The sequence below is a fragment of the Marmota monax genome, unplaced genomic scaffold, assembly GCF_021218885.2.
Source record: "Marmota monax isolate L192 unplaced genomic scaffold, Marmota_monax_Labrador192_F-V1.1 WCK01_AAM20220418_F8-fsc00035, whole genome shotgun sequence".
NCBI lineage: Eukaryota > Metazoa > Chordata > Mammalia > Rodentia > Sciuridae > Marmota > Marmota monax.
In genome coordinates this window covers 10,855,094-10,876,282 of record NW_026691961.1, presented here as the reverse complement: position 1 = coordinate 10,876,282, position 21,189 = coordinate 10,855,094, and the positions used below count along the sequence as shown (strand labels likewise).

At 51.0% G+C, this 21,189-nt stretch overlaps 1 protein-coding gene across 2 annotated transcripts in view; it reads left to right on the top strand.

Annotated features, from left to right (window-relative positions):
• Window positions 1-21,189, top strand: part of Coro7 (coronin 7) — a 55,464-nt gene that overhangs the window by 9,955 nt on the left and 24,320 nt on the right. Inside the window, exons 6-9 of one of the 2 annotated variants that reach the window (XM_046444245.2) lie at window positions 2,818-2,894; window positions 9,864-9,914; window positions 16,853-16,939; window positions 17,418-17,500. In XM_046444245.2, coding sequence (XP_046300201.1) covers window positions 2,818-2,894; window positions 9,864-9,914; window positions 16,853-16,939; window positions 17,418-17,500 — 298 coding nt within the window. Of the gene's footprint in view, window positions 1-2,817; window positions 2,895-4,084; window positions 4,151-9,863; window positions 9,915-16,852; window positions 16,940-17,417; window positions 17,501-21,189 lie in introns of those variants that run through there. The other variant, XM_058579450.1, reaches the window with a different exon arrangement.

The following is a 21,189-nucleotide window of genomic DNA, read 5'->3' as shown; positions in this document are numbered from 1 at the left end:
AGGCCAACCTTGGCAACTTATCAAGACCCTCCCTCAAAATAAAATTTTTAAAAGGCCTAGGAATGGAGCTCAGTAGTAGAGTGCCCTTGGGTTCAATCCTTAATACATAAAAAAATTTTTAAAAAGAAAAATATAGCAGGGTTGGTTGTTTAGCTCAGTGGCAGAGCACTTGCCTAGCACACATGAGGGCCTGGGTTCCATCCTTAGCAACACACACACACACACACACACACACACACTAAGTTTGCTAGGCGTGGTGGCACATGCCTATAATCCCAGAGTCTTGGGAGGCTGAGACGGGAGGATCACAGGTTCAAAGCTAGCCTCAGAAACTTAGGCCCTAAGCAACTTAGCAAGACCCTGTCTCAAAAAAATGAAAAGGGGGCTGGGGTCATAGCTCAGTGGTAGAGCACTCGCCTAGCATGTGTGAGGCACTGGGTTCGATCCTCATAAAAATAAATAAATAAAATAAAGGTATTGTGTGCCTCCACAACTAAAAAATTAAAAAAAAAAATAAAGAAAAAGGGCTGGGGATGTGGCTCAGTGATGAAGCACCCCTGGGTTCAATCCCTTGTATCAAAATATAAAAATAAAAAAGTATCAAAATAAAAAAGTTGCACAGTGCAACTTCTGTAAGCCTTATGATAAGCATCTGTCCCTCTCCACATAGGCATCTGTTTTCATTTCTTAGCTATTTTATTTTCTATTGTTTTCCTCCATTTTTCTACATAACTTCCTTATACTGTTATTGCTTGAAAAAAAATTTTATAAATATCTTTCTTTTTGAGTGTGTGTCAGGGGTAGGGGGTTGAACCCAGGGCCTCTTGCATGCCAGGCAAGTACTCTACCACTCAGCCGCACATTCCAACCCCTAGAACTGTTTTCAGTGTTGAAAACAAACCCCTGCCCTCCCAACTGGAAGCGGAGGTTTTGTTTTTTAAAGCACCCCTCCCATAGGTGCTTGTGTCTCCTCCCTCAATCCCCATGGAGAGGTCACGGTGCTGGGTCCGATTCCTCAGTGTTTAAGTGATGGTGATGTTGGCAGCCTGCAGCTGAGACCTGTGATATGCCAGTGTTGGGAGTGGACTGAGCTCACTATAGAGGGCTGTCAGCACAGCCTGTGTCCTAGGGAATCCTTTCCAATGCCTCAGTTACTGAAAATTCAGCCAGTGCCCACCATGAAGTCATTTTGTGCCATGGGGGAAAGGAAAAGTGAAATATAAGGTGTAGGTCTTGCCCTGGTGAGCCCCTGGGGTGGCCTAGAAGACCATCCTGACCCTGGAAGTGACAGTGGAGGTGATGAGGCCTGCCTCTTGTTAGGGAACAACCGCGGCCATACTACCCCTCCCAGGCTCTTTTTGTGTGCCTGACATTGTGCTGAGGGCCTGCACATCTGTCTGCACAGCAGCTCCTTTGGAATGTGTCAGTTCCTGCTCAGGAGGTCAGATAACTTGGCCATGGCTGTGGCACTCGTGGGTAGTAGAACTGGGATTAGTCCAGGGGAGGGAACCTTGGTGGTTATCTATTGCTTTGGAACAAATTACCCAAAACTAGATACTTAAAACAAATACAAGCATTTATTACCTCAGAGTCTTTGAGGGGCAGGGATGTGGGAGTGGCTAAGCCTGGCAGTTCTGGCTCGGTTCTCCTGAGGATGCACTTGTCTGAAGGCTTGACCCGTGCTGGGGGAGCCACTTCCAAGACAACTAACTCACAAGGTGCTGGCTGTGGACAGGAAGGCTCAGTTGCTCCCCTTGTGGGTCTCTTGATGGCTGCTCGAGTGCCCTAAGGGAACAGAGAGGAAGCATAGTGCATTTTCTGACCTGACTTGGGACCCAGGTCACACACTAACATGCCTTCCAGCTTCTGTATTTTGGAAGAGAGTCACTAATTGCTTCTCCCACTGAGAAGTGGAGAGTATTAGTGTCTAAGACTGCCAATGCGAAGAACCACAAATGGGGTGGTGTAAAATATCAGGAGTTGTTATCTAACAGTTCTGGGGTTTAGGAGGCAGATTGAGGTATAGGCATGATCAGCACCTCACGAGGCTGTGGGAAGGTCTGTTCCAGGGCTTGCCTCTAGAGCTCCCTGATTTGTGGGTGTCTATCTTCCTTCTTTCCCTCCATTCGTGTTTGTCTTGTTCCCATTTTTCCCATTCTCCCAAGTTCCCATTTTCATAAGCATACCAGTTATATTGCATTACAAAGAAACAATATTCCTTTTTCTTTTCTTTTTGATGCTGGAGCTCTAACCCAGGGCCTCTCACCTGCTTAGCACAAGCTCTACCCCTGAGCTACCCCAGCCTAAAAGAACCCAGTTTCAAATTATGTCACATTCACAGGTACTAGGACTTAGGACTTCAGCATCTTTTGCAGGGATACGATTCAACCCACAACAGGAAGAGTTTCAAAGAACATGTGGATGGATGTATTTGAAAACCCTTGCTAGGGGAAGAGAGTGGAGTTGGCAGGAGCAGAGGTCCAGGGCTGCGGTGACCCAGTAGGGATGGCAGAGTGAGCGGAAGTGAGCCTGGTAGGAAGTGAGAGCCAGGCTGAGGAACAAGGAGCCACAGGAGGTTGTTGAGTACAGATGTGACCTGACAAGGGCAGAGTTGTAGGAAGAAGCCCCTGGTATACATGCCTCCTGTCTGGAGGGAGCTGCTGCCTGTTTCTTCCTAGCTGAGTGGGACCCTTTTGCTGCTGCTGCTGCTGCTGCCTTAACCCTGGGAGTTACCCTACACCAGGCCTGCCCCAGGCCTGCCCCAGCCTGCTTCTCTGAGAGAAGAGCTGGGGCCTGACTTTGGCTGCTTCTCTGCAGAGCTGGAGGCCCATGGGGACCTGGTGCAGAGTGTTGTCTGGAGCCGGGATGGAGCGCTTGTGGGCACGGCATGCAAGGTAAGTAGGCAGTGAGTCTATGGGCCTCTGCACAGGGCCATCCGTGCCTGTCCTTGCAGGTGTGGCAGGATTTATGAAGCCAAAGGGCAATGAGGTCAAATGGGACATTTGTAAGCTCCCACCCCACTTGGGCTCTATCAGAATGGGCCTGAGCAGCTGCCCACTGCTGGTGCCTGGCCTTTGCGATTTAGCTCCATCCTGTCCTCGAATCAGCCTCACGCTACTGCCTTAATGGTTTATCCAAACTCGAGGCTCATGTTTGGTGGCTTCCATATGCAGGGTTCTGTGGCAGCCCCATGCTGTTGGACATGGCCACCTTCCATGGGTGGTACAGATGAACTGCAAGTTGTGATCTGGGACCTACCTCTGAAAGGGAAGTGGTACTTTGAGTTTGTCAGAGAGGCTAGGGAAGCTTGGCCTTAAGCAGGGGCTGTGGAGCAGAGGTCTAGGGTGGGGAGTAATCCTGGGAACAAGGAGGACAGAGCAAGCTGCTGGGGCAGGTACCTGGCTGGACGCCGCGGGAGACAAGTACCCAGGCCTCAGGGGCAACAGGAAAGCATCAAAGCATTAAAAGTCAGAGGGCAGGGCTGGGGCTGTAGATCAGAGGCAGAGCACTTGCCTAGCATGTGGGAGGCACTGGATTCGATCCTTAGCACCATGTGAAATAAAATAAAGGCATGCTGTACATTTACAACTATGAAAAAAATTAAAAAGTCAGAAGGCAGTTGGTGGTGTGAGGTGAGCAGTTTTGTTTTGAGTGCTTTCCTGGCTGCTGTGTGGACAGAGCATGGCAGATGGGCAGTGTCCAACACTGGATGTTGGACAACTTTCTAAAGGATGGAAAGAATAATTCCTTAGCTAGGGGTGATAGAAACCAGGGCAGACACGCACAGCCATAGGGAGGAGCGCTGAGTGCTAAGTGGTGGATTGAGAAAGGAGTGGACATCATGAGACTGGTTCCTGGGCTCCAGGAAGAGCCCCTGCACTGAGACTGGCATGAACAGTAGGTGCCACAAGGTGCCAGAAGGGCACCTTGTGTGGATGTTCTGGGTACTCCTAGAGTGATTGTTGGTTGTTCAGCTTAAGTACCTGAAGCTGTGGGAGTGAAGCGTCACCTAAGTCTCTGGCCCTAGTGGTGCCCAGAGCTGAAGGTGGAAAGGTGGGCATGGTTTTTGTTCACAGGCCAGGAGTGCCTCCAGGAGGAAATGACAGCTCATTGGAAGAAGGATCCAAAGCCTACAAGCAGAAGGTGGCAGGTAGAGAGCTAAGGCAGGGTGGTGCCTGGACCTAGGACAGAGGGTCCCCAGCATGGCCATGCACCAGGGCCCAGGAAGACCATGGGATCTGGGGATGTGGGCGGCCTTGGTGCTGTGCTGGACCTGAGGACACTAGTAGAGAATGGGTAGGTAGCAAGGGCCTGGCGCCAGGGCCTGGAGGAAGGAGTGGAAGGGGTGGCAGCGATAGAGGTGATGGGAGTTCTCCTGAAGTAGAAGGCTCCCAGCAGTAGACTCCTCTAGGCCCATGGTTCACACTTGGAGGGACCCTATTCTCTGCCTTTTTGGAAGGTGAATTTCCTAGTCCTTACCGATTGTTTTTTTCTGGGTTGTTCATTAAGCAGTAGGTTCCAAACACTGAGCCCTCAGGTTGAGAGGAAATCCAGTGGGGCTGCTGCCCCAGGAGTGCCCCTCTTCACTGCCTAGCTGAGGATCTCCTGGGGCCACGGTGAAGGGGCAGGTGGCCACTAGGGGGCACGCCAGCCCCTCGGATGGATGGCCTCTGCCGCCGGCGCCTGCACCTCCTTCACAAGTCTGCTCCTGCCCAGCCAGGACAGGGCCACTGCAGGGAGGCTGCATCCCCTGCAGGGCCAGCCCTTCAGGTCATACTATGGACTCCTGTTAGGACTTAGCCTTAAAGTACTGTTCCAGAGGGCTCAGCTGCCTCCATGGGGTGCTGTGCCCTGAGCCCCAGTAACCCACCTGTGAGTGGCACTGTTGTCCCATTGTCCTCATCCTCCTTCAGCAGGCTCAGGGCTTGCCCAAGTCACAGAGCTCATCAGTGGTTTGAACCCAGGCCCCTGCCTTTTCTCGCAGCACTGTGGGGTGGAGAGGTATTTCCCTTGACCTTCATCTCTGAGACCTGCTCTCCATCCTGTTTCATTTCCTGTGCCCTCTTTATGTTCTTAATCTATAGTTGTCCTTGTCCCTGGCTGTCTTCTTTGACTCTCACTGGCATTGTTTCTGTCACAGTCCCTGACTGTCTTCTCTGCCTGTCCCTGGTTGGACCTTCTCTGCCCTGTGCTGTCTGTCATCCCCTTCATAAGTGTGGTCTACATATGTCACCCCAGGACCCTTGGAGCCCAGGTTGTGGAGCACAGAGCTGAGAGGAGCTACTCCCTGGATCCTGCCTAGTGCCCACCCGGTGTGTGGCAGTTGCTCAGTAAACTGCATCTGGGAAGGCTTTGCCAGGAATGGCACAGAGCCCTGGGCCCCTTCCAAGTATGCCCACAAGGCCTGGCTTTGGAAGCCCTCTTTGCTAGTCCCTGCCTCAGCTGACTGTGCTCTCCTGCCTTACCCACTACCCCATGCACTCCCCCCATTACACCAGTACACTCCCACCTCCACATCATGCTCGGGTTCTTCCACCTTCCCCAAATGCCTTTCCCTTGCCAGAGTAAGAGAGCAAGTTCTGCTTGTCCTTTAGGGTTCAGCTCAGGTGTCAGTTCCTCCCCAAAGGTCCCTATGACTATTCTGCGGAGTACAGCCCTTGGTTTCAAGTTTAGTGATGGCTGGGCTGTTTGCTCATCTTTCTGTCCCCGGCACTCAGTGGGGGCTTCTCATAGCAGGTATTCACTTGGTTTTCCCTTTCTTTTTTTTTCTCCCCTAGTACAAGGGATTGAACCCAAGGCCTTGTACATTAGGTAAAGCACTTTACCAATGAGCTATTTCCCCAGCCCACTTATCTAAAATTTTGAGACAGGGTCTCATTAAGCTGCCCAGGCTGTCCTTGAACTCACAAGCCTCCTGCCTCAGCCTCCTAAATTGCTAAGATTACAGACTGTGCCACTGTGCCTGCCCCTAGTCCGTTTTAAAATTACTTTTTTTGGTACCAGAAATTGAACCCAAGTGTGTTCTACCACTGAGCCACCTTCCCAGCCCTTATTACATTTTATTTTGTGATGGGGTTTCAGTGAATTGCTTAGGGCCTCACTAATATGCTGATGCTGAACTCCAACTTACAAACCTCCTGCCTCAGCCTCCTGAGCTGCTAGGATTACAGGTGTGGCTCAAAATTACTTTTATGTTGAAATGGGCTAGGGTTGTAGCTCAGTGGTAGAGCACTTGCCTAATACACATGAGGCACTGGGTTTGATCCTTAGCACCACATAAAAATAAATAAATAAAATAGGCGATGTGTCCATCTATAACTAATATTGTATTATTTTAAAAATATTTTAAATAGGGCTGGGGCTGTAGCTCAAAAGTAGGGTGCTTGCCTAGCATGTGCAAGGCCCTTGGTTTGATCCTCCGCACTACATAAAAATAAATAAATAAACTAAAGGTATTGTGTCCAACCACAACTAAAAAATAAATATTAAAAAATATTTTAAATAAAGAAATATTTTTAAAACAAGAAAAAAGAAACAGGGTCTTTCCTAAATTGCTGAGGCTAGTCTCAACTTGTGATCCTCATGTGTCAGCCTCCCAAGTTGTTAGAATTATAGGCAATGCTGCTGTGCCCAGCAAAGATCTCAGCCTTTTTAATTTTATTTTGAGGCAGTCTCTCTAAGTTGCCCAAGCTGATCTCCAATTTGCCATGCTCCCACCTTGGCCTCTGAGTCACTGGGGTACCAGAAGTTTGCTCCCACCCAATTCATGGTTGAACCTTTAGTGTTCTCCTGATGTTATAGGCATAAATTATTTTTTTTTAAATTGTCAGTGGACCTTTACTTTGTTTATTGATTTATTTTTTTAAAATATTTATTTTTTAGTTGTAGTTGGACACAACACCTTTATTTCACTTGTTTGTTTGTTTTTATGTGGTGCTGAGGATCGAACCCAGGGTCTCGCATGTGTGAGGCGAGCGCTCTACCGCTGAGCCACAACCCCAGCCCTTATTGATTTATTTATATGTGGTGCTGAGAACTGAATCAGTGCCTCCCACATGCAAGGCAAGTGCTCTACCACTGAGCCACAACCCTAGCCCTAGGTATAAATTATCTGAAACAGGTATTTTGCAAATATTTTCTTGAGTCTATGGCTTTGAGTTTTGATCTTTCATTCTCTTGACAATGTCACAAAGCAGAAAAACAAATTTTCAGTATTTTTTCCCCAGTGTTGGTGATCAAACCCAGGGTTTTGCACTTGCCAGGCAATCACTACACTGAGCGACAGCCCAGCCCAGAAATTTTCAATTTTAATGAAGTCCAATTTGTGAGATTTTTCTCCCATGATCATACCTAAAAAGTCATTGCTGTATCCATGGCCACCTAGATTTTTCTTCTGTGTTATGTAACAAACGTTTTATGGTTGCACGTTCTGTTCTTAGTTCTGTAATGCATTTTGAGTTAAACTTTTGTGAAAAAGGTAAGGTCTGTGTAGAGATTCTTTTTTCCTTTTTCCTGAGTTGTTCCAGCACCACTTGTTGAAAAGACTACCCTTTCTCCATGGTGTTGACTGGGTTCTTTTGTTTGTTGATGGACCTTTATTTTATTTATTTATTTATTTATATGCAGTGCTGGGCACTGAACCCAGTGCCTCACATATGCTAGGCAAGCACTCTACCACTGAGCCACAACCCCAGCCCTTGATTGGTTTTTGTCAAAGATCAGTAGACTGTATTTGGGGGGATCTTTTCCAGGCTCCCTTGTCTGCTCTATCAATTTGTTTCTCTTTTTAGTAAAATTGGGTTTGTTCTCCTTTATTATTGTGTTGATTATTCTGGGTCTTTAGCTTCTTCATGAGAATATAGAATCAGTTTGTCGATATTCACACAGCAACTTCTGGAACTTTGATTAGGATTGTTGTGTGGACTCTGTAGATCAAAGGTGGAAAGAACAGATCTCTCTATGATACTAAGTCTTCATGTCCATTCATTTCTTTGATCTTCCTTCTTTTTTTTTAAACGCACTTTTTTAATATTTATTTTTTAGTTTTAGGTGGACATAATATCTTTATTTTTTTATTTTTTTGATAAGTTTTTAAATATTAATTTTTTTTTTTTTAGTTTTCGGCGGACACAACATCTTTGTTTCTATGTGATGCTGAAGATTGAACCCAGGCCGCACGCGTGCCAGGCGAGCGCGCTACCGCTTGAGCCACATCCCCAGCCCAATATCTTTATTTTTTTATTTTTATGTGGTGTTGAGGATCGAACCTGGCACCCCAGCACCCCACACATGCCAGGCGAGCGCGCTACCACTTGAGCCACATCCCCAGCCCCTTAAACGCACTTTAAAAAAATATGTTTTATTAGTTATTGAAGGACCTGTATTTATTTATTTGCTCATATGTGGTGCTGAGAATTGAACCCAGTGCCTCACACATGCTGGGCAAGAGCTGTACCACTGAGCCACAACCCAACCCTTTCCTTCCTTTCTCAATCTCTCTCTCATAGTAGAGATGGAATCTAGGAGCACCTTCCACTGAGCTGCATCCCCAGTCCTGTTATTTATTTATTTTTTCAGATTTTGAGATAGATCTTGCTACACTGCCCAGGCTGACCTTGATCTTGAAATCCTTCTGACTCAGCCTTCTGAGTTGCTGGGATTATAGGTGTATGCCACTGTGCCCAGCCTTCTGCAGTTTTTTCCATCAGAGTTTTGTAGATTTTCTCATATTTTGTCAATACATATTTTGTTAGATTTATAAGTGAACATTTCAACTCTTTGAATCTGATGCAAGTGGTAATGTTTTTAATTTTAAATTACAGTTGTTTATTTTTTATAATATGAAAGTAGGAATCTCTGAAACAGAAGTAGAGCTGCACTCAGACATAAAAATGACCTGCTGATGAGCCCCCACTGCCCCACCCCTGGTATCCAGCATTGACACCCTTGCCTATGTTGGTCAGGACCTTCATCCTTGCCCAGAGAATATCCCAAACATATGGGAACGTGGTCACACAAATAGAGATTTTTGTTTATTTTTGACCACAGTAGAATCATAGTGTGCCATGTTATTCTGCAACTTCCTTTTTGCACTTAACAATTTATTATGGACAGTTATGGCCAAGGCTATAAATAGTGGACACAGAGTCTGCCCTTTCTATGCACAGTTCTTTTTTTCTTTTCTTTTTGTGGTGCTAGAAGTTGAGGGGGCCTCATGCATGCTAGACAAGCACCCTACCACTGAACAGTATCCTCAGCCCTCTGCCCCAGTTGTCTATGTATATACACTTGGGTACACGTACAGATACACAGATTATTCCACAAAAATGACTTGAATGAGGTCTGGGAGTTTTATTTCAGTAGAGTTCTTTCTTCTTTTTTTGTTCATTTCTGCTCTCAGGTAGTATGGGTCAGTAACTAAGCTGGGTGGACTGTTAGAAGGTGTTAGCTCCATTTTCTGATTGGAAGTTCAGAAATGCCATCATCCGCGGAGCCAGGACGCCTTGCGCAGGGCTGGACATGCCTGCAGAAGCCTCCTGCTGGTTCTGGGTCTGCATTCTCCTTTTCAAGGGTCCTATTGATGGCACCACTCCATAAAGTCATTGGGGAGACAGGAGAGGGCATGCCTGTGACATGCCTGGTTCATAGTAGGTGCTCAGGAAGGTGAGCTGTTGCCCCCACCAAATGTGGTCTTCTGGGGGAAGTGGGCAGGAAGCAGGACCGGTCCATGCCAAAGGAGGAACTGGTTTGGGGCATGTAATGCCAGCCCTGGGTACAGAGGCAGGGACCAATCAGAATCTGGAGTGAAGAAACGGGCTGACTCTAATAGTATATTTTCTGTTTCCTCTTCTTTGCTTTTGCAGGACAAGCAGCTAAGGATCTTCGACCCCAGAGCCAAACCTGAGGCCTCTCAGGTGAGTTGTAGGGGTGGTGGGGTAGGTGGACACCTCCATGCAGGATGAGGACCCAGAGGTTGCAGCAGGTGGAGGAGGGCGGGCAGGTTCCTGGTGCAGAGACCATGGGCAGTGGCTGCTGCTGGTAGAGCTCTTCCTGGAAAGCCAGTTCTGGGTCCTGGGAGGGCCTGGCTTTGATCACAGGGTGGGAGCAGCCTGGCTGCTCATAGGCAGGCGGAGGAGGTATCCTGTGGCTTCAGGAAGGTAATTTGAGATTCCAGTTTCCTTCTTTCCTTTGTGACCCTCACCCCCCCCACACACACACACACTCTCCTTCCCTGGCATGGTCAGAAGAGACCAGCAGAGAGTATCCCCCAAGTCTCCCACCCTCTGTGCTCCTCAGGCCTCACAGAGACCCCTGGGGTAGGGAGGGCCTATCAGACCTACAGGACTGAGGGTTTCTGCATGTTTTGGTTGCACATGTTTCTGCAAGTGTATATTGCATGGGGGCACATGTGGCCATTTGCATTCCACATAAGGAGGCTGGGACCTGGGTTCATGCAGCAGACACAGAGTCATTGGGGAGTCATTAATTTATCCACCAGACCTAGAGGCAGCAGCCAGTGAGCCAGATACAGTGGCCCTGCCCTAGGTAGTACTGGGGGCTTCTCTTTGGGAATGGATTAGTGCTTTCTGAGCAACTGACATTGGAGCTTCAGCCTAAGTTTCATTTTACCAGGGTGACATGCACAGATGGCCTGAGGTAGGATGAACTTGTCCCAGAAGTCTGCTGAGGGACCCAGAGGGGAGGCAGGCCATGTGAAGAGCCTGTCCCCTGGGCTTTGGAAAGCCCCTAGAGTGTTTTAGCAGGAAGTGAGATGAGTGGATTTACTCCCCGCCCCATAATTTTGTATGGTGCATTATAATTATACATAATGATGGGATTTATTATTACATATTCACACATGCATGTACTATAAGAATATAATTTGGGGCTGGAGCTATAGCTCAGTAGCAGAGCACTTGCCTTGCATGTGTGAGGCACTGGGTTCAGTCCTCAGCACCACAAAAAAATAAGCAAATAAAATAAAGACATGCTATCCATTAAAAAAAAAAAAAAAAAAAAATATATATATATATATATATATATATATAAATAAATAATTTGGCCAATATCGTTCCCATTATTTCCCTTTCTTCCCCCTCCTCCCCTGGTCCCTGTTCTCTAGTAGTCCCCCTTCAGTTTTCATGAGATCCCCCACCTTTCTTTTCCTTTTTTTCTTTCTACCTTCTGCACATAAGAGAAAACATATGACCCTTGACCTTTGACTTTTTGCATTTAGTTTATTTTACTTAACATAATGTTCTTAAGTTCCATCCATTTTCCTGCAAATAACCTAATTTTCATTGGATTTAAATTTCTGATTTCCAATTTGTGATCCTCCTGCCTTAGCCTCTTAAGTAGGTGGGAATTTTCTAGAAACTGAAGTCTTCTCCCTCAGGGAGATGAAGTGTAGGGTCCTATTGCCAGCTCTGGGGAGACGCTCCCTAGCAAAGATACACACCCATCCACACCCTCTCCCCATTTCAAGGGCTCAATGCCCACCTAGGGCCAAGAGTAGATTATCAGCTCAAACCTGGTAGCCTGAAATTTGAGTTTTTGGGGGGCCAAGATGGTACAGTCAGTTCCATTCTGGCTGAAGACAGAAAGGAAGCCCTATCTGACAGGTGAATTGAGATGAAAAGTAGTTTGGTTACATCCCGCCTGTGCATCCTGGAGGGGCTACCTGGCCTCCTCCTCCCAAGAGGACATTTGAGTCTCAGAGAAGTGTGGGTGTGGACAATAGGCCTCACCTGGTAGTTTTCCTTAACTCACCTCTAAGCCTTTACCCAGAAAGGGGTCCAGGCTCTACTTGGAGGATAAACTGAATCCCCCCTTTCCCAGGTCGCCCTCTGCCCAGGGCCTCAGATGCTCGGCCTGGAGTACCTGCACTCCTACCCGCTGGGCATGCCATGCCCAGCCTCTGGGCCAACCCTGGAGTGATTCTTCCTTCTCTCCCCTCCACGCTACCTCCTTCCAGCCCCCGCCCTTCCTCCAGCAGGGCTGAGTGGGGGCTGAGGTGGAGCTGGAGTGGCTGCTGGCCAAGGGAGTCTGATTCCTAGTGGGTGAAGGTCTGTGCCTGGAGGAGCCTCTGAAGGGGCTGCAGCCAGGAGATCTGGGAGGAGCGAGGGCGGCTCCCTGACTGCAGAGACTGTGCCTGGCGCCTCGGCCCTGCTGGTGCCTTGCGGGGGCAGTGGGCCTGGAATGCCGTCCTCCGCCTGGCCCTGCCCCCCACTTCCGCCCAGGGCATCTGGCCCACACCTGGCTTCTATTAAGAAAACCACTGCTGGCGGCAGGGGTGGGCGTGAGCCAAGGGGCCAGCTTCGGGGAAGTCCTTCTAGGAGCACCTTCTCTGAGGGGACATGGCTGGGGCTCCTGGAGGATAGCATCCTCCTCCATCCCATTTCTTCCCCTCACTATTCTCGGAGCCTGAAGGATGTGCTATGCAGGGACGAGTCCTCCCTTCACTGTCTGGACCCTGCTTTGGGCCACCTGAGCTTAAAGCAGAAACCTTTGGGTGCCTCCTTCCGATTTACATCCCTGTTTTGTTTTTACTTTTTATTTTCATGTATGTATAACATGTATTTTTAAATTTGTTCTTATTAGTTACACATGATAGAATGTATTTTGACATACACGTACGGAGTATAACATTCTTCTGGTTGTACGTGATGTATAATTATATTGGTCGTGTAATCATACGTGTGCAATGATAGTAATGTCTGATTCATTCTACTGTCTTTCCTATTTCCATTCTTCCTCCCTTCCCTTCATTCTCCTTTGTTTAATCCAAAGTACTTCTATTTTTCCCTGTTGCCCCCTTATTGTGAGTTAGCATCTGTATATCAGAGAAAACATTTGGCCTTGGCTTTTTGAGTTTGGCTTATTTCTCATGATAGTCTCCAGTTCCTTCCATTTACCAGCAAATGCAATGATTTCATTCATCATTATGACAGAGTAATATTCCATTATGTATGTATACCACATTTTCTTTATTCTGTATGCATGTATTTTGTTTTGTATTTTTCAGTGCCAAGGATTGAACCCATGGCTTTCCTCTTGCTTGGCAAGTTCTCTACCACTGGACTTTTCCCCAGCCTTTTTTATTTTTTATTTTGAGATAGGGTCTTGCTAAGTTGTTCAGGCTGATTTCCAATTTGTGATCCTCTTGCCTTAGTCTCTTAAGTAGGTGGGATTATAGGTGTATACCAACACAGTCTAACACAGTCTGCTCTATATCTTTTCGAGATGTGGTCTCCTTTTGCTGTCCAGAGTGACCTTGAATGCCTAAGCTCAAGCATCTTTTTGCCTCATCCTGGGACTACAGGTGCATACCACTGTGTCTGGCTTCCTCCTTTGTTTTTCGATTATGTTTATGACCACTGTAGGACTTCCACCCTGATAGCCCCCCTAGAAAGTTGGCTCTTTGGATCTTTCTGAAGTCCAAGCTAGGATACCAGGGATCAGGATGTTTCTTTCACTGCTCCAGGGCCACGAGTAGAAGAGCCAGGCCTGTTCTATCTGAGCCCCCAGGCCCCTTTTGCTGCTCCTTCATTGAACCAAAGCCCTGGATGGGGGTTGGTGAAGCCCTGAAGTCTTGACTGTCTCAGGGAAGCAGCACGCTGAGGCTGGGAGATGCTTGGGGAGCAGTGAGGCCTCAAGATCCTCCTTAGGGACAGAAAGGGGCCCAGGATGAGCCATCTGACCTCTCTTTAGTGGGGGAGTATGTGCCTCCTGACCACCCCATATGACAAAGCCTGGGGGGCTGAGCATCTGGAACCCAGCACTGAGCCTGGCTCAGGTGAGGGTCTTACCACTGGAAAAAGTCTCCTTGCCCTAGGAAGGAGCCCAGGGCTTCCTGATGAGCAGCCCTGCCCCACACCGTTGTCATGGTAATCCAGAGGGGCTTTGGTTTCATTGCAGTGGAATGCTGGGTATGCACACACACACACCCACACTCACTGGATGGGCTGGTGCTGCCTGCCTGGCTGCACCTCCTCCTCTCCTCTTCCTGAGGCCAGGTAGCAGGGACTTTGGACCAGAGACTGAGGGGCAGTGAAGCCCTTCTCCATGAGCAGATACCCTGTTGCCTGTGGGGACAAAGGCCACCCCCAGGAGGACCTGCAGCCTCTTTGCTTCTAGGAGGGAACCTCCAGCCTAGCCTCTTGCGCCAGGGTAATAGGATGCCTGGGGCCCAGCTGCAGCCTTCCCGGGGGCCCAGGAAATTGAGATGCTGAGGGCTCAGAGGCAGGGCTTCTCTTTTGCGAGTCTCTCTGAGGTCAGCAAAGAACTTTCTATTTTTGAGATTGGAAATCACTCTAGTGATCTGGGGTTAGAGGTGGCTGCTGACTTTCTTCCCAACCCATGTGGCTTCCTGTGGCCCCTGGGCCAACAGCTAGGTGCACCCATAATGGGGAGTGGCTTTCCGAGTACTTTTGCAGGCCTTAGTGCTGTGTGTCTGGAGACCTGGTGCCCTACCCAGGGTGAGCTGATCCAGGATGCTTGCTGGAAGCCAGAGGGCTTCTGGGGTCGTCTTGGGCTCCCCTAGCCCCTCTCTCTGCTGCATTGCAAGTCTCTTCACCCCCAGTCTCATGTCCTCATGCGGAGTGAGATCATGGGACCAGCTCACAGGACTGGAGGCTCAGGTAGCCTCCAGCTGCATTGCTAGGTGACTGGGGAGAGGGCTTGCTTTCTCTAGGTCCTGGTTTCTGCACCTGTGAACAGAAGGTAGAAGATGCAGGCCAAAGTGCATTTCGCCTCAGCTGTGCCTCTGAATGAGAAATGCTTGGTGACAGCCTGGCCCTGCCTCACTCACCCACCTGTTGCCTGCACCATCCTCTCTGCTTCCATCTCCTGCTGTGTAGGTGTTAGTTCTGCTGTCTACCTCACACCTCTTTGCTCAAATGTTACTTTATAATGACTTCAGTTACACTCTGATTGTACACTGTTATCATCTTTAAAAATAGAGCATTTGAGGCTGAGTGTGGTGGTGCATTCTTGTAAGCCCATGTATTCAGGAGGCTGAGGCAGCAGGATCACAAGATTGAGGCCAGCCTCCATAACCCTGTCTCAAAATAAAATAATGGCCAGGGATGTAGCTTTGTGGTGGGCCACTTGCCTAGCATGCATGAGGCCCTCTATTCAATCCCTGGTACCCCACCTCATTTGATATGTGGCAGATTCTCCTGTGTTAATGTTCCTTGTGGCAGTCCTCCAAAGGAGGTCCTGCTACGGTAGTTTTTACAGACAGGGAAACTGAGGCACTGACTTTGTGACTCATTCTGGGATAGGGCCCTTGGGCAGGTCTGGGGTTTCATTCAGGCAGTCTGTCTCAGGTTGTGCCCTCACTTCCACTTGGCTGCTTTGTGGCGCTTACAGTGATGTTGAAGGCATAGTTATTTCCATTTGGTCTGGTCTGCCTCCCAGTGTAGATATTCCGTGGGCTTGGGGACCTTGTCCATTCTGTTCACTGTGTCTCCAGCTCCTGGCACATTGTGTGGCTTGGATAATTGTATTATGAAAGAACAAATGAAGGAGCAGCTTGATTTCACTCACATTCTTGGTCCTCTGAGGACTGCCCACCCCCACTGCTGGCTTCCAGCTTGGTCCTTGGCCTGAGGGAGGCCTCACATGTTTGTTGAATGAATGAATCATGTGCAGACCAGTTGGAACCATCCGGTTTGCTTCTTACATAGGGATATTTGTACACTGATGAGAAGACAGGAGCCCAGATGACACTTCTCACCTATTCTGGGTGTCAGGGGCCTGACCCTCTTCCTGACCTGAACCCCTCTTAGGTCAGGGAGAGGGGCGTGGGGCCCTGGTTCTCAGGCTCCAGCCCTGACTTCCTGTGCTGCTGTGGCTGGGTGGGAAGGGAGCAGTGAGAAAAGCCCCTGGAACCAACGGGTGGGGGAGTGCTCCAGGTCTCCCACGCTGGGGTCGCCTCTGTAGGCTGAGGAGGGGGCCCTGGGCCAGCTCCTCGCTGGCTGCTTCCCTCCCTCATTCATTCCCAAGGAGATCGTGGGAAGTTTGGAGGAGGCTGGCCATGGTTGGGGTGAGCTATTTTTGGTAACAGGGTCCTTGTCTCAGGCTCCAGGGGCCAGGGTGACTGGGAGAGAGCTGTTTGCATTTCCTCTGGCCCCCTCAGCCTCCCCCCCACCAGGGCCCAGAGGGACAAGGCTGCCTGCCCGGGATGTGAACTTCTCTCTCCTTCCTGGGGGCCTTGAGCCTTCCTGCCGGCAGCTCTAGCACCGTGGGAGGCCACGAGGGGCACTGCACTGCCCTCTCTAGGACTTCCCCAGAACTTGGCCCTAGGCCTGCCCTCTGGCCCGCTGGCAGCTTCCAGAGGCAGTGGTAATCCTGCTAATCCTGCGATTTGCACAGTGCTTTGCTGAGGGCAGCGTGGGTACCATGAGCCCTGTTTACAAGAGAAAAATGAGATTTTGAGAGGGTGTGGGGTCCCCAGGGTCATATGGCTCAGGGGTGTGGGCAGGGTAAGGGATGGGGTCTCAGCCTCTTTTAGGCACCTGCTTTTAGTCCAGCCCTCCCAGGAGGTGAGGCATCCACCAGGGCCTATTGACACAGCTGTCCTGGTGGGGTTGGAAGTGGGCTTTGTCCTGTGTGTATGAGGTCTCTTTTGGCTTAGATCAGCCATAGGAAATTCCAAAGTAAAGACCAATCTGTCCCTCTGTGGGTGCTCAGATGGGTGGGTAGCAGAACTACCCTAGTTGAGGCCCACTCCACATCTCCACCCCTTGTCTAGGGCTCCAGGGGCCAGTACAACTAGGAGAGAGCTGTGTGCATCTCCTCTGGCCCCCAAGGGGCCCTGATGGCTCAGCCCTGGTTTTGCATCCTGTAGAGCACAAAGGCCCACGAGAACAGCAGGGACAGCCGGCTGGCATGGACGGGTACGCAAGAGCACCTCGTGTCCACGGGACTCAACCAGGTAGGGACTTCTCCAGCGTGAGCAGGGCACTGTCACGTAAGTCCTAATCTAAAGGACTAGGGATTGTCTAGTCCTTTAGACTCCTGACCTAGGAAGGTGGGGTAAGGCTGGTGGGAGGTAGGGAGCTGATGTCCAGTTCCAGGCCTGTCCATATACGGCCTGCCTCTGCAGCTGGGTCTCAGAGCCCCAGGGGACTGAGGGCTGTGGAAAACTGGTGAATTCCATTTGCAATAGCTAAGCCTGACCCTGGGAGCTTTGGTGGCCCCACAGGGACCAGAGTCCATGGAGGGAACCGCCCCTGTCCTTTGTCACCTAGGGGTTGTTAAAGGAGCAGGACATGGAAACCCAGACCCTTTCTCCTGGCATGTCTTCCCCCTGCTCTGCCTTGTACCAGGCATACCCTCAGGTATTGGGTTTCAGGAGGCCCTGAGGTAGGCAGGCCAGGACCCTCTGAGCCTCTCTCTGGCCCTCCCCACAGATGCGTGAGCAAGAAGTGAAGCTGTGGGACACCCGTTTCTTCTCCAGTGCACTGGCCTCCCTCACCCTGGACACCTCACCCGGGTAGGAACTGCAACAAGTTGGGGGGGCTAGGACCAAAGGACCAGATGAGTGCTGAGTCTGGGTCTGGTGCATTAGTCATTGGTAAGGGTCCTTAATCCAGCTTGGCAGTGAGTCAGGCTGGTCACCTGTTACCTGGCTGCAGGTGCCTGACCTGGGCTACAAGGTCTATGTAAAAGACTGCTCTCCAGGAGCCCCAGGTTTCAACAGCAGGGGCACTGAGGTAACCTCCAGTTAGACCTGCCCTGGTAGACCCTGGTGGCAGAGTGGGTGCTGGGTCATGGGGTATGGCCTAGGGCTCACAGGTGTATTTTGACATTTGGGAAGGGGATTGTGACCTGGAAGATGCACTTGATTTTGCTGAGGATATTTGTGGGACTGAGGACCCTGGGAGACCTACAGGAAGATGGTTATGGGATGGACAGGTAGAGATGTTGGGAGAGATGAGCAGATTTAGAGGGGCCAGTGGCAGATAGGAGTGGGCTTGGATTCCACTGAGGTTTATGACATTCAGTCAGCACTTGCTACACGGCTGTCCCTGTCCGTCCCCAAGTGGGGCTGGTGCCCAGGAAGCATGGGGGAGGTCCAAATACACCTTTCCTTCCATCCCCACCAGAAGTATATGGAGGAAGGTTTGTGGAAACCCTGGTGGGGTCCCCAACCAGGCCGGCAGCTTTGTGCAGAGATGGCATTGGTCCACAGTGGCAGAGAGCCAGCCATCAGGAGGTCTGCAATGAGCACTTACAAGGGAGCAGTCGTTTAGTCTGCACGACCACCCACATTATAGCTGAGGAAACCGAGGCTTGGGAAGGTTCACACTTAGCCAAGCAAGGATATGGGGGGAAGGGGCAAGGACTTGGTCCCTGTCCCAAAGCTCCAGCTGTGACTCATGGAGGGGCTGGCTTGTGCTCTTCCAGGCAAGGGGATTGTGGACTGCTGGAGTTAGGAAAGAACCTTCTTATATTAAAAAAACTGAGTCACGGAGGGACAGAGACCAGGAGCAGCAAGGGCAATGTGTCTCCTTTGGATCTTCTAGAAGAGCCCTTGGCCAAGTGTTCCCTAGCTGAGAGTGCTTCCTAAAGAGGGGGGCTTGGTGAGGAAGACAGAGACCTTCCATCCCATCCTCTCACACCTAGGGAGAGGGAGACTGGGACGCTGTTGGCATGGGCAGTTTTACAGGTGAGGAAGGCAAGGCTGAGTGAAACTCAGGACTTTCTTCAGCCTCCTGCTGCTCTAGGCCTGGGGGACAGGGGGTTCAGGAAGGAAGTCAGCAGAGCCCAGCCTGCCCTGGGGGAACTGGAACAGCTGGGCCATGGGGTCCTACACCCATCGTCTGTTCCACGTACCCACCCCAGCCCTGAGATTGCCTTGGTGCTGCCCTGGCATCTTGTCCTCCAGACTTTCCCAGACCGTTGGCCCCTTCCCTGCAGGCCCCCAGCAGAGGCGTTGTGGGTGTGAAGGGACCCAGCATCGGCAGTCAAGTGCTCACCCGCCCACTGCTTCCTGCCTTCCAGACCCTGCCCTCAGTGATAGGTCCTCCATCCCCCGCAGAGCAACTCCCACCCAGCCCCAGCATGGCCCCTGGAAGTTAACGATGCTCAGACCCCACGGTGCCACTGGCCAAGGCTGACCCTGTAATTACAGCAGTTAAGAATAGCCTGGAAGGACCAGCAAGGACTGGAGCTTCTCAAATCACTCCCAGATGGGTGTCCAGGCCAGTATCTTGCCCCTCCGTCCCCAGCCCTGGCCCTGCCAGAACCCTTAGCAAAAGAGCTGGCACTCTCAAGCTAGTGGATGCCAGGGACGCATGCCAGCCTCTAAACTGAGAGGCGGTGGGTCCCCTGCTCCCATGCACCCTGGAAGCCAGAGCCCCCCGCTGACTGGAGATGGAAAGTGCACAGGGCGTCAGCTGTGGGCACAGCTCAGGGAGGCTGGCAGCGGTGTGCACTCAGCTGCCCTCAGTTTCTTCTGTTTTACAGATTTTCCATCTTGGTTTGGGCAGAACAGTGTGTGCTCTTAAGAGTTATAGGAGCCAGGGGTCAGGCATTCACCTCACTTCCTCCTCCCCTGGGGCGGGAGGGGCTCTATTGTGGTTCCCATCTCTGTCCTTCCTGCCATTTGTGGAGCGTCTTCACTGGAGCATGCCACAGTGGGAACAGTTGGGTGTACTGGGAAGCAGGCCAACCTCGGGCCGTGTGAAAGGCTGGCGGGAAGGGCAGGTACCTGGCACTTTTTGTATGTAAGGCAGGCCCCCTGCTTTGTGCCGGGTGGAGATGGGGGATATGAGAGGGACCAGCAGAGCTCAGTGTTCAAGAAGCAGCTTTTCCCTGGTCCAGGAGACATGCTTTTGGGTGTGAAATGGGAGGGGGTATGAGTGTGAGGGATCTGGAGGAACCTATGCTCTATCCCCTATAGCAGCAGGGGTCATGGCCACCGAATCTTCCCCTGTGGCTGGCAGCCCCAGCTGGGCCAGGGAGCAGGCTGTGGGCTCATCCTGTTTGGCTGTGAGCAAGCTGCTGCTTCATCTGCCTGAGGTGCCAGGGACAGAAGCAGAGCCCATGCAGCCCAAATGAAACTACACTTGTGGCAGGAAGGACCCAGAATAGGGGGCTGGCATGTCCCCATGGCTGCCCCTGGTCCCTGGCTTAAAGCCACCCTGGGTGAGGTCTGTACCTTTCCTGGGCCCTGCCACCCCACCCAGCCAGTCCCACGGGCCAGGTTTGCTTTGCAGTGGAAACATTTCCTTAGCAGCTGCCGTACTCAGCAGCGGCCCACAGGCCCACAAAGGTGCCTCTGATGGGGCTGCTGAGGGCAGCCGCCTCGCCATGGCTGCTTCTTAATGGAGCCCAGGCCTACAGGAAATCCACCTGGGCTGCTGCTACCACCACTGCTGCCTTAGGAAGAAGGGCCCCACCCAGGCCCACAGCCACCTCCTCTGCCACATGACTTACACCGCCTGCCTCCTCCTCCGCGTGCCAGAGCCCTCAGCAGCCACTAATTGAATCCAGAGCCTCGCGTGGCCAGGCCCGACTCTATGTTGACATCAACACCCCAAGCCTCTGGGCCTGGCTGTGCTTCCTTCTTACTGCTGGGGTGAGGCTAGGGACCAGGGCTGTGACCTGTGGGTGGACACTGTGTGGGGCCTCTGGGAGGCTTGCTCCAGCTTTTGCTGGGCTCCTCACTGCCCTGGGACCCACTGCCCCTCGCCCTCTGAGGGTAACAGGAAGAGATGGTGTACATCCGTCACTGTCCCCAAGCTGCCTTGGGGACAAGGCAAACCTGGCCTGTGGGACTGGCTGGGGTGGGGTGGCAGGGCCCAGGAAAGGTACAGACCTCACTCAGGGTGGCTTGGGACCCACTGCCCCTCACCCTCTGAGGGTAACAGGAAGAGATGGTGTACATCCGTCACTCTCCCAAACCCAGTCCGTGCTACAGCTCTCCTACACATCCCTGGCTCTGCCCCCATCTCAACCTGCAGTTTTGGGGGTTCTAGAGTAGCTGAGTACATCCCCAGTGCAGGGAGCAAAGGGACCCCATGGAGCCACCAAGCCTAGTGCCATCTGTAAGCCAGACGGCCCTTTCAGCCCTGTCTCTGACCTGCTCCTAACAGCTCTGGCTGGCCCCCTCCCTCTGCACCCATCAGGATTCTGGCCTTGGCTATCCACCCTCCCTCTACCCGTACCAAAACCCTC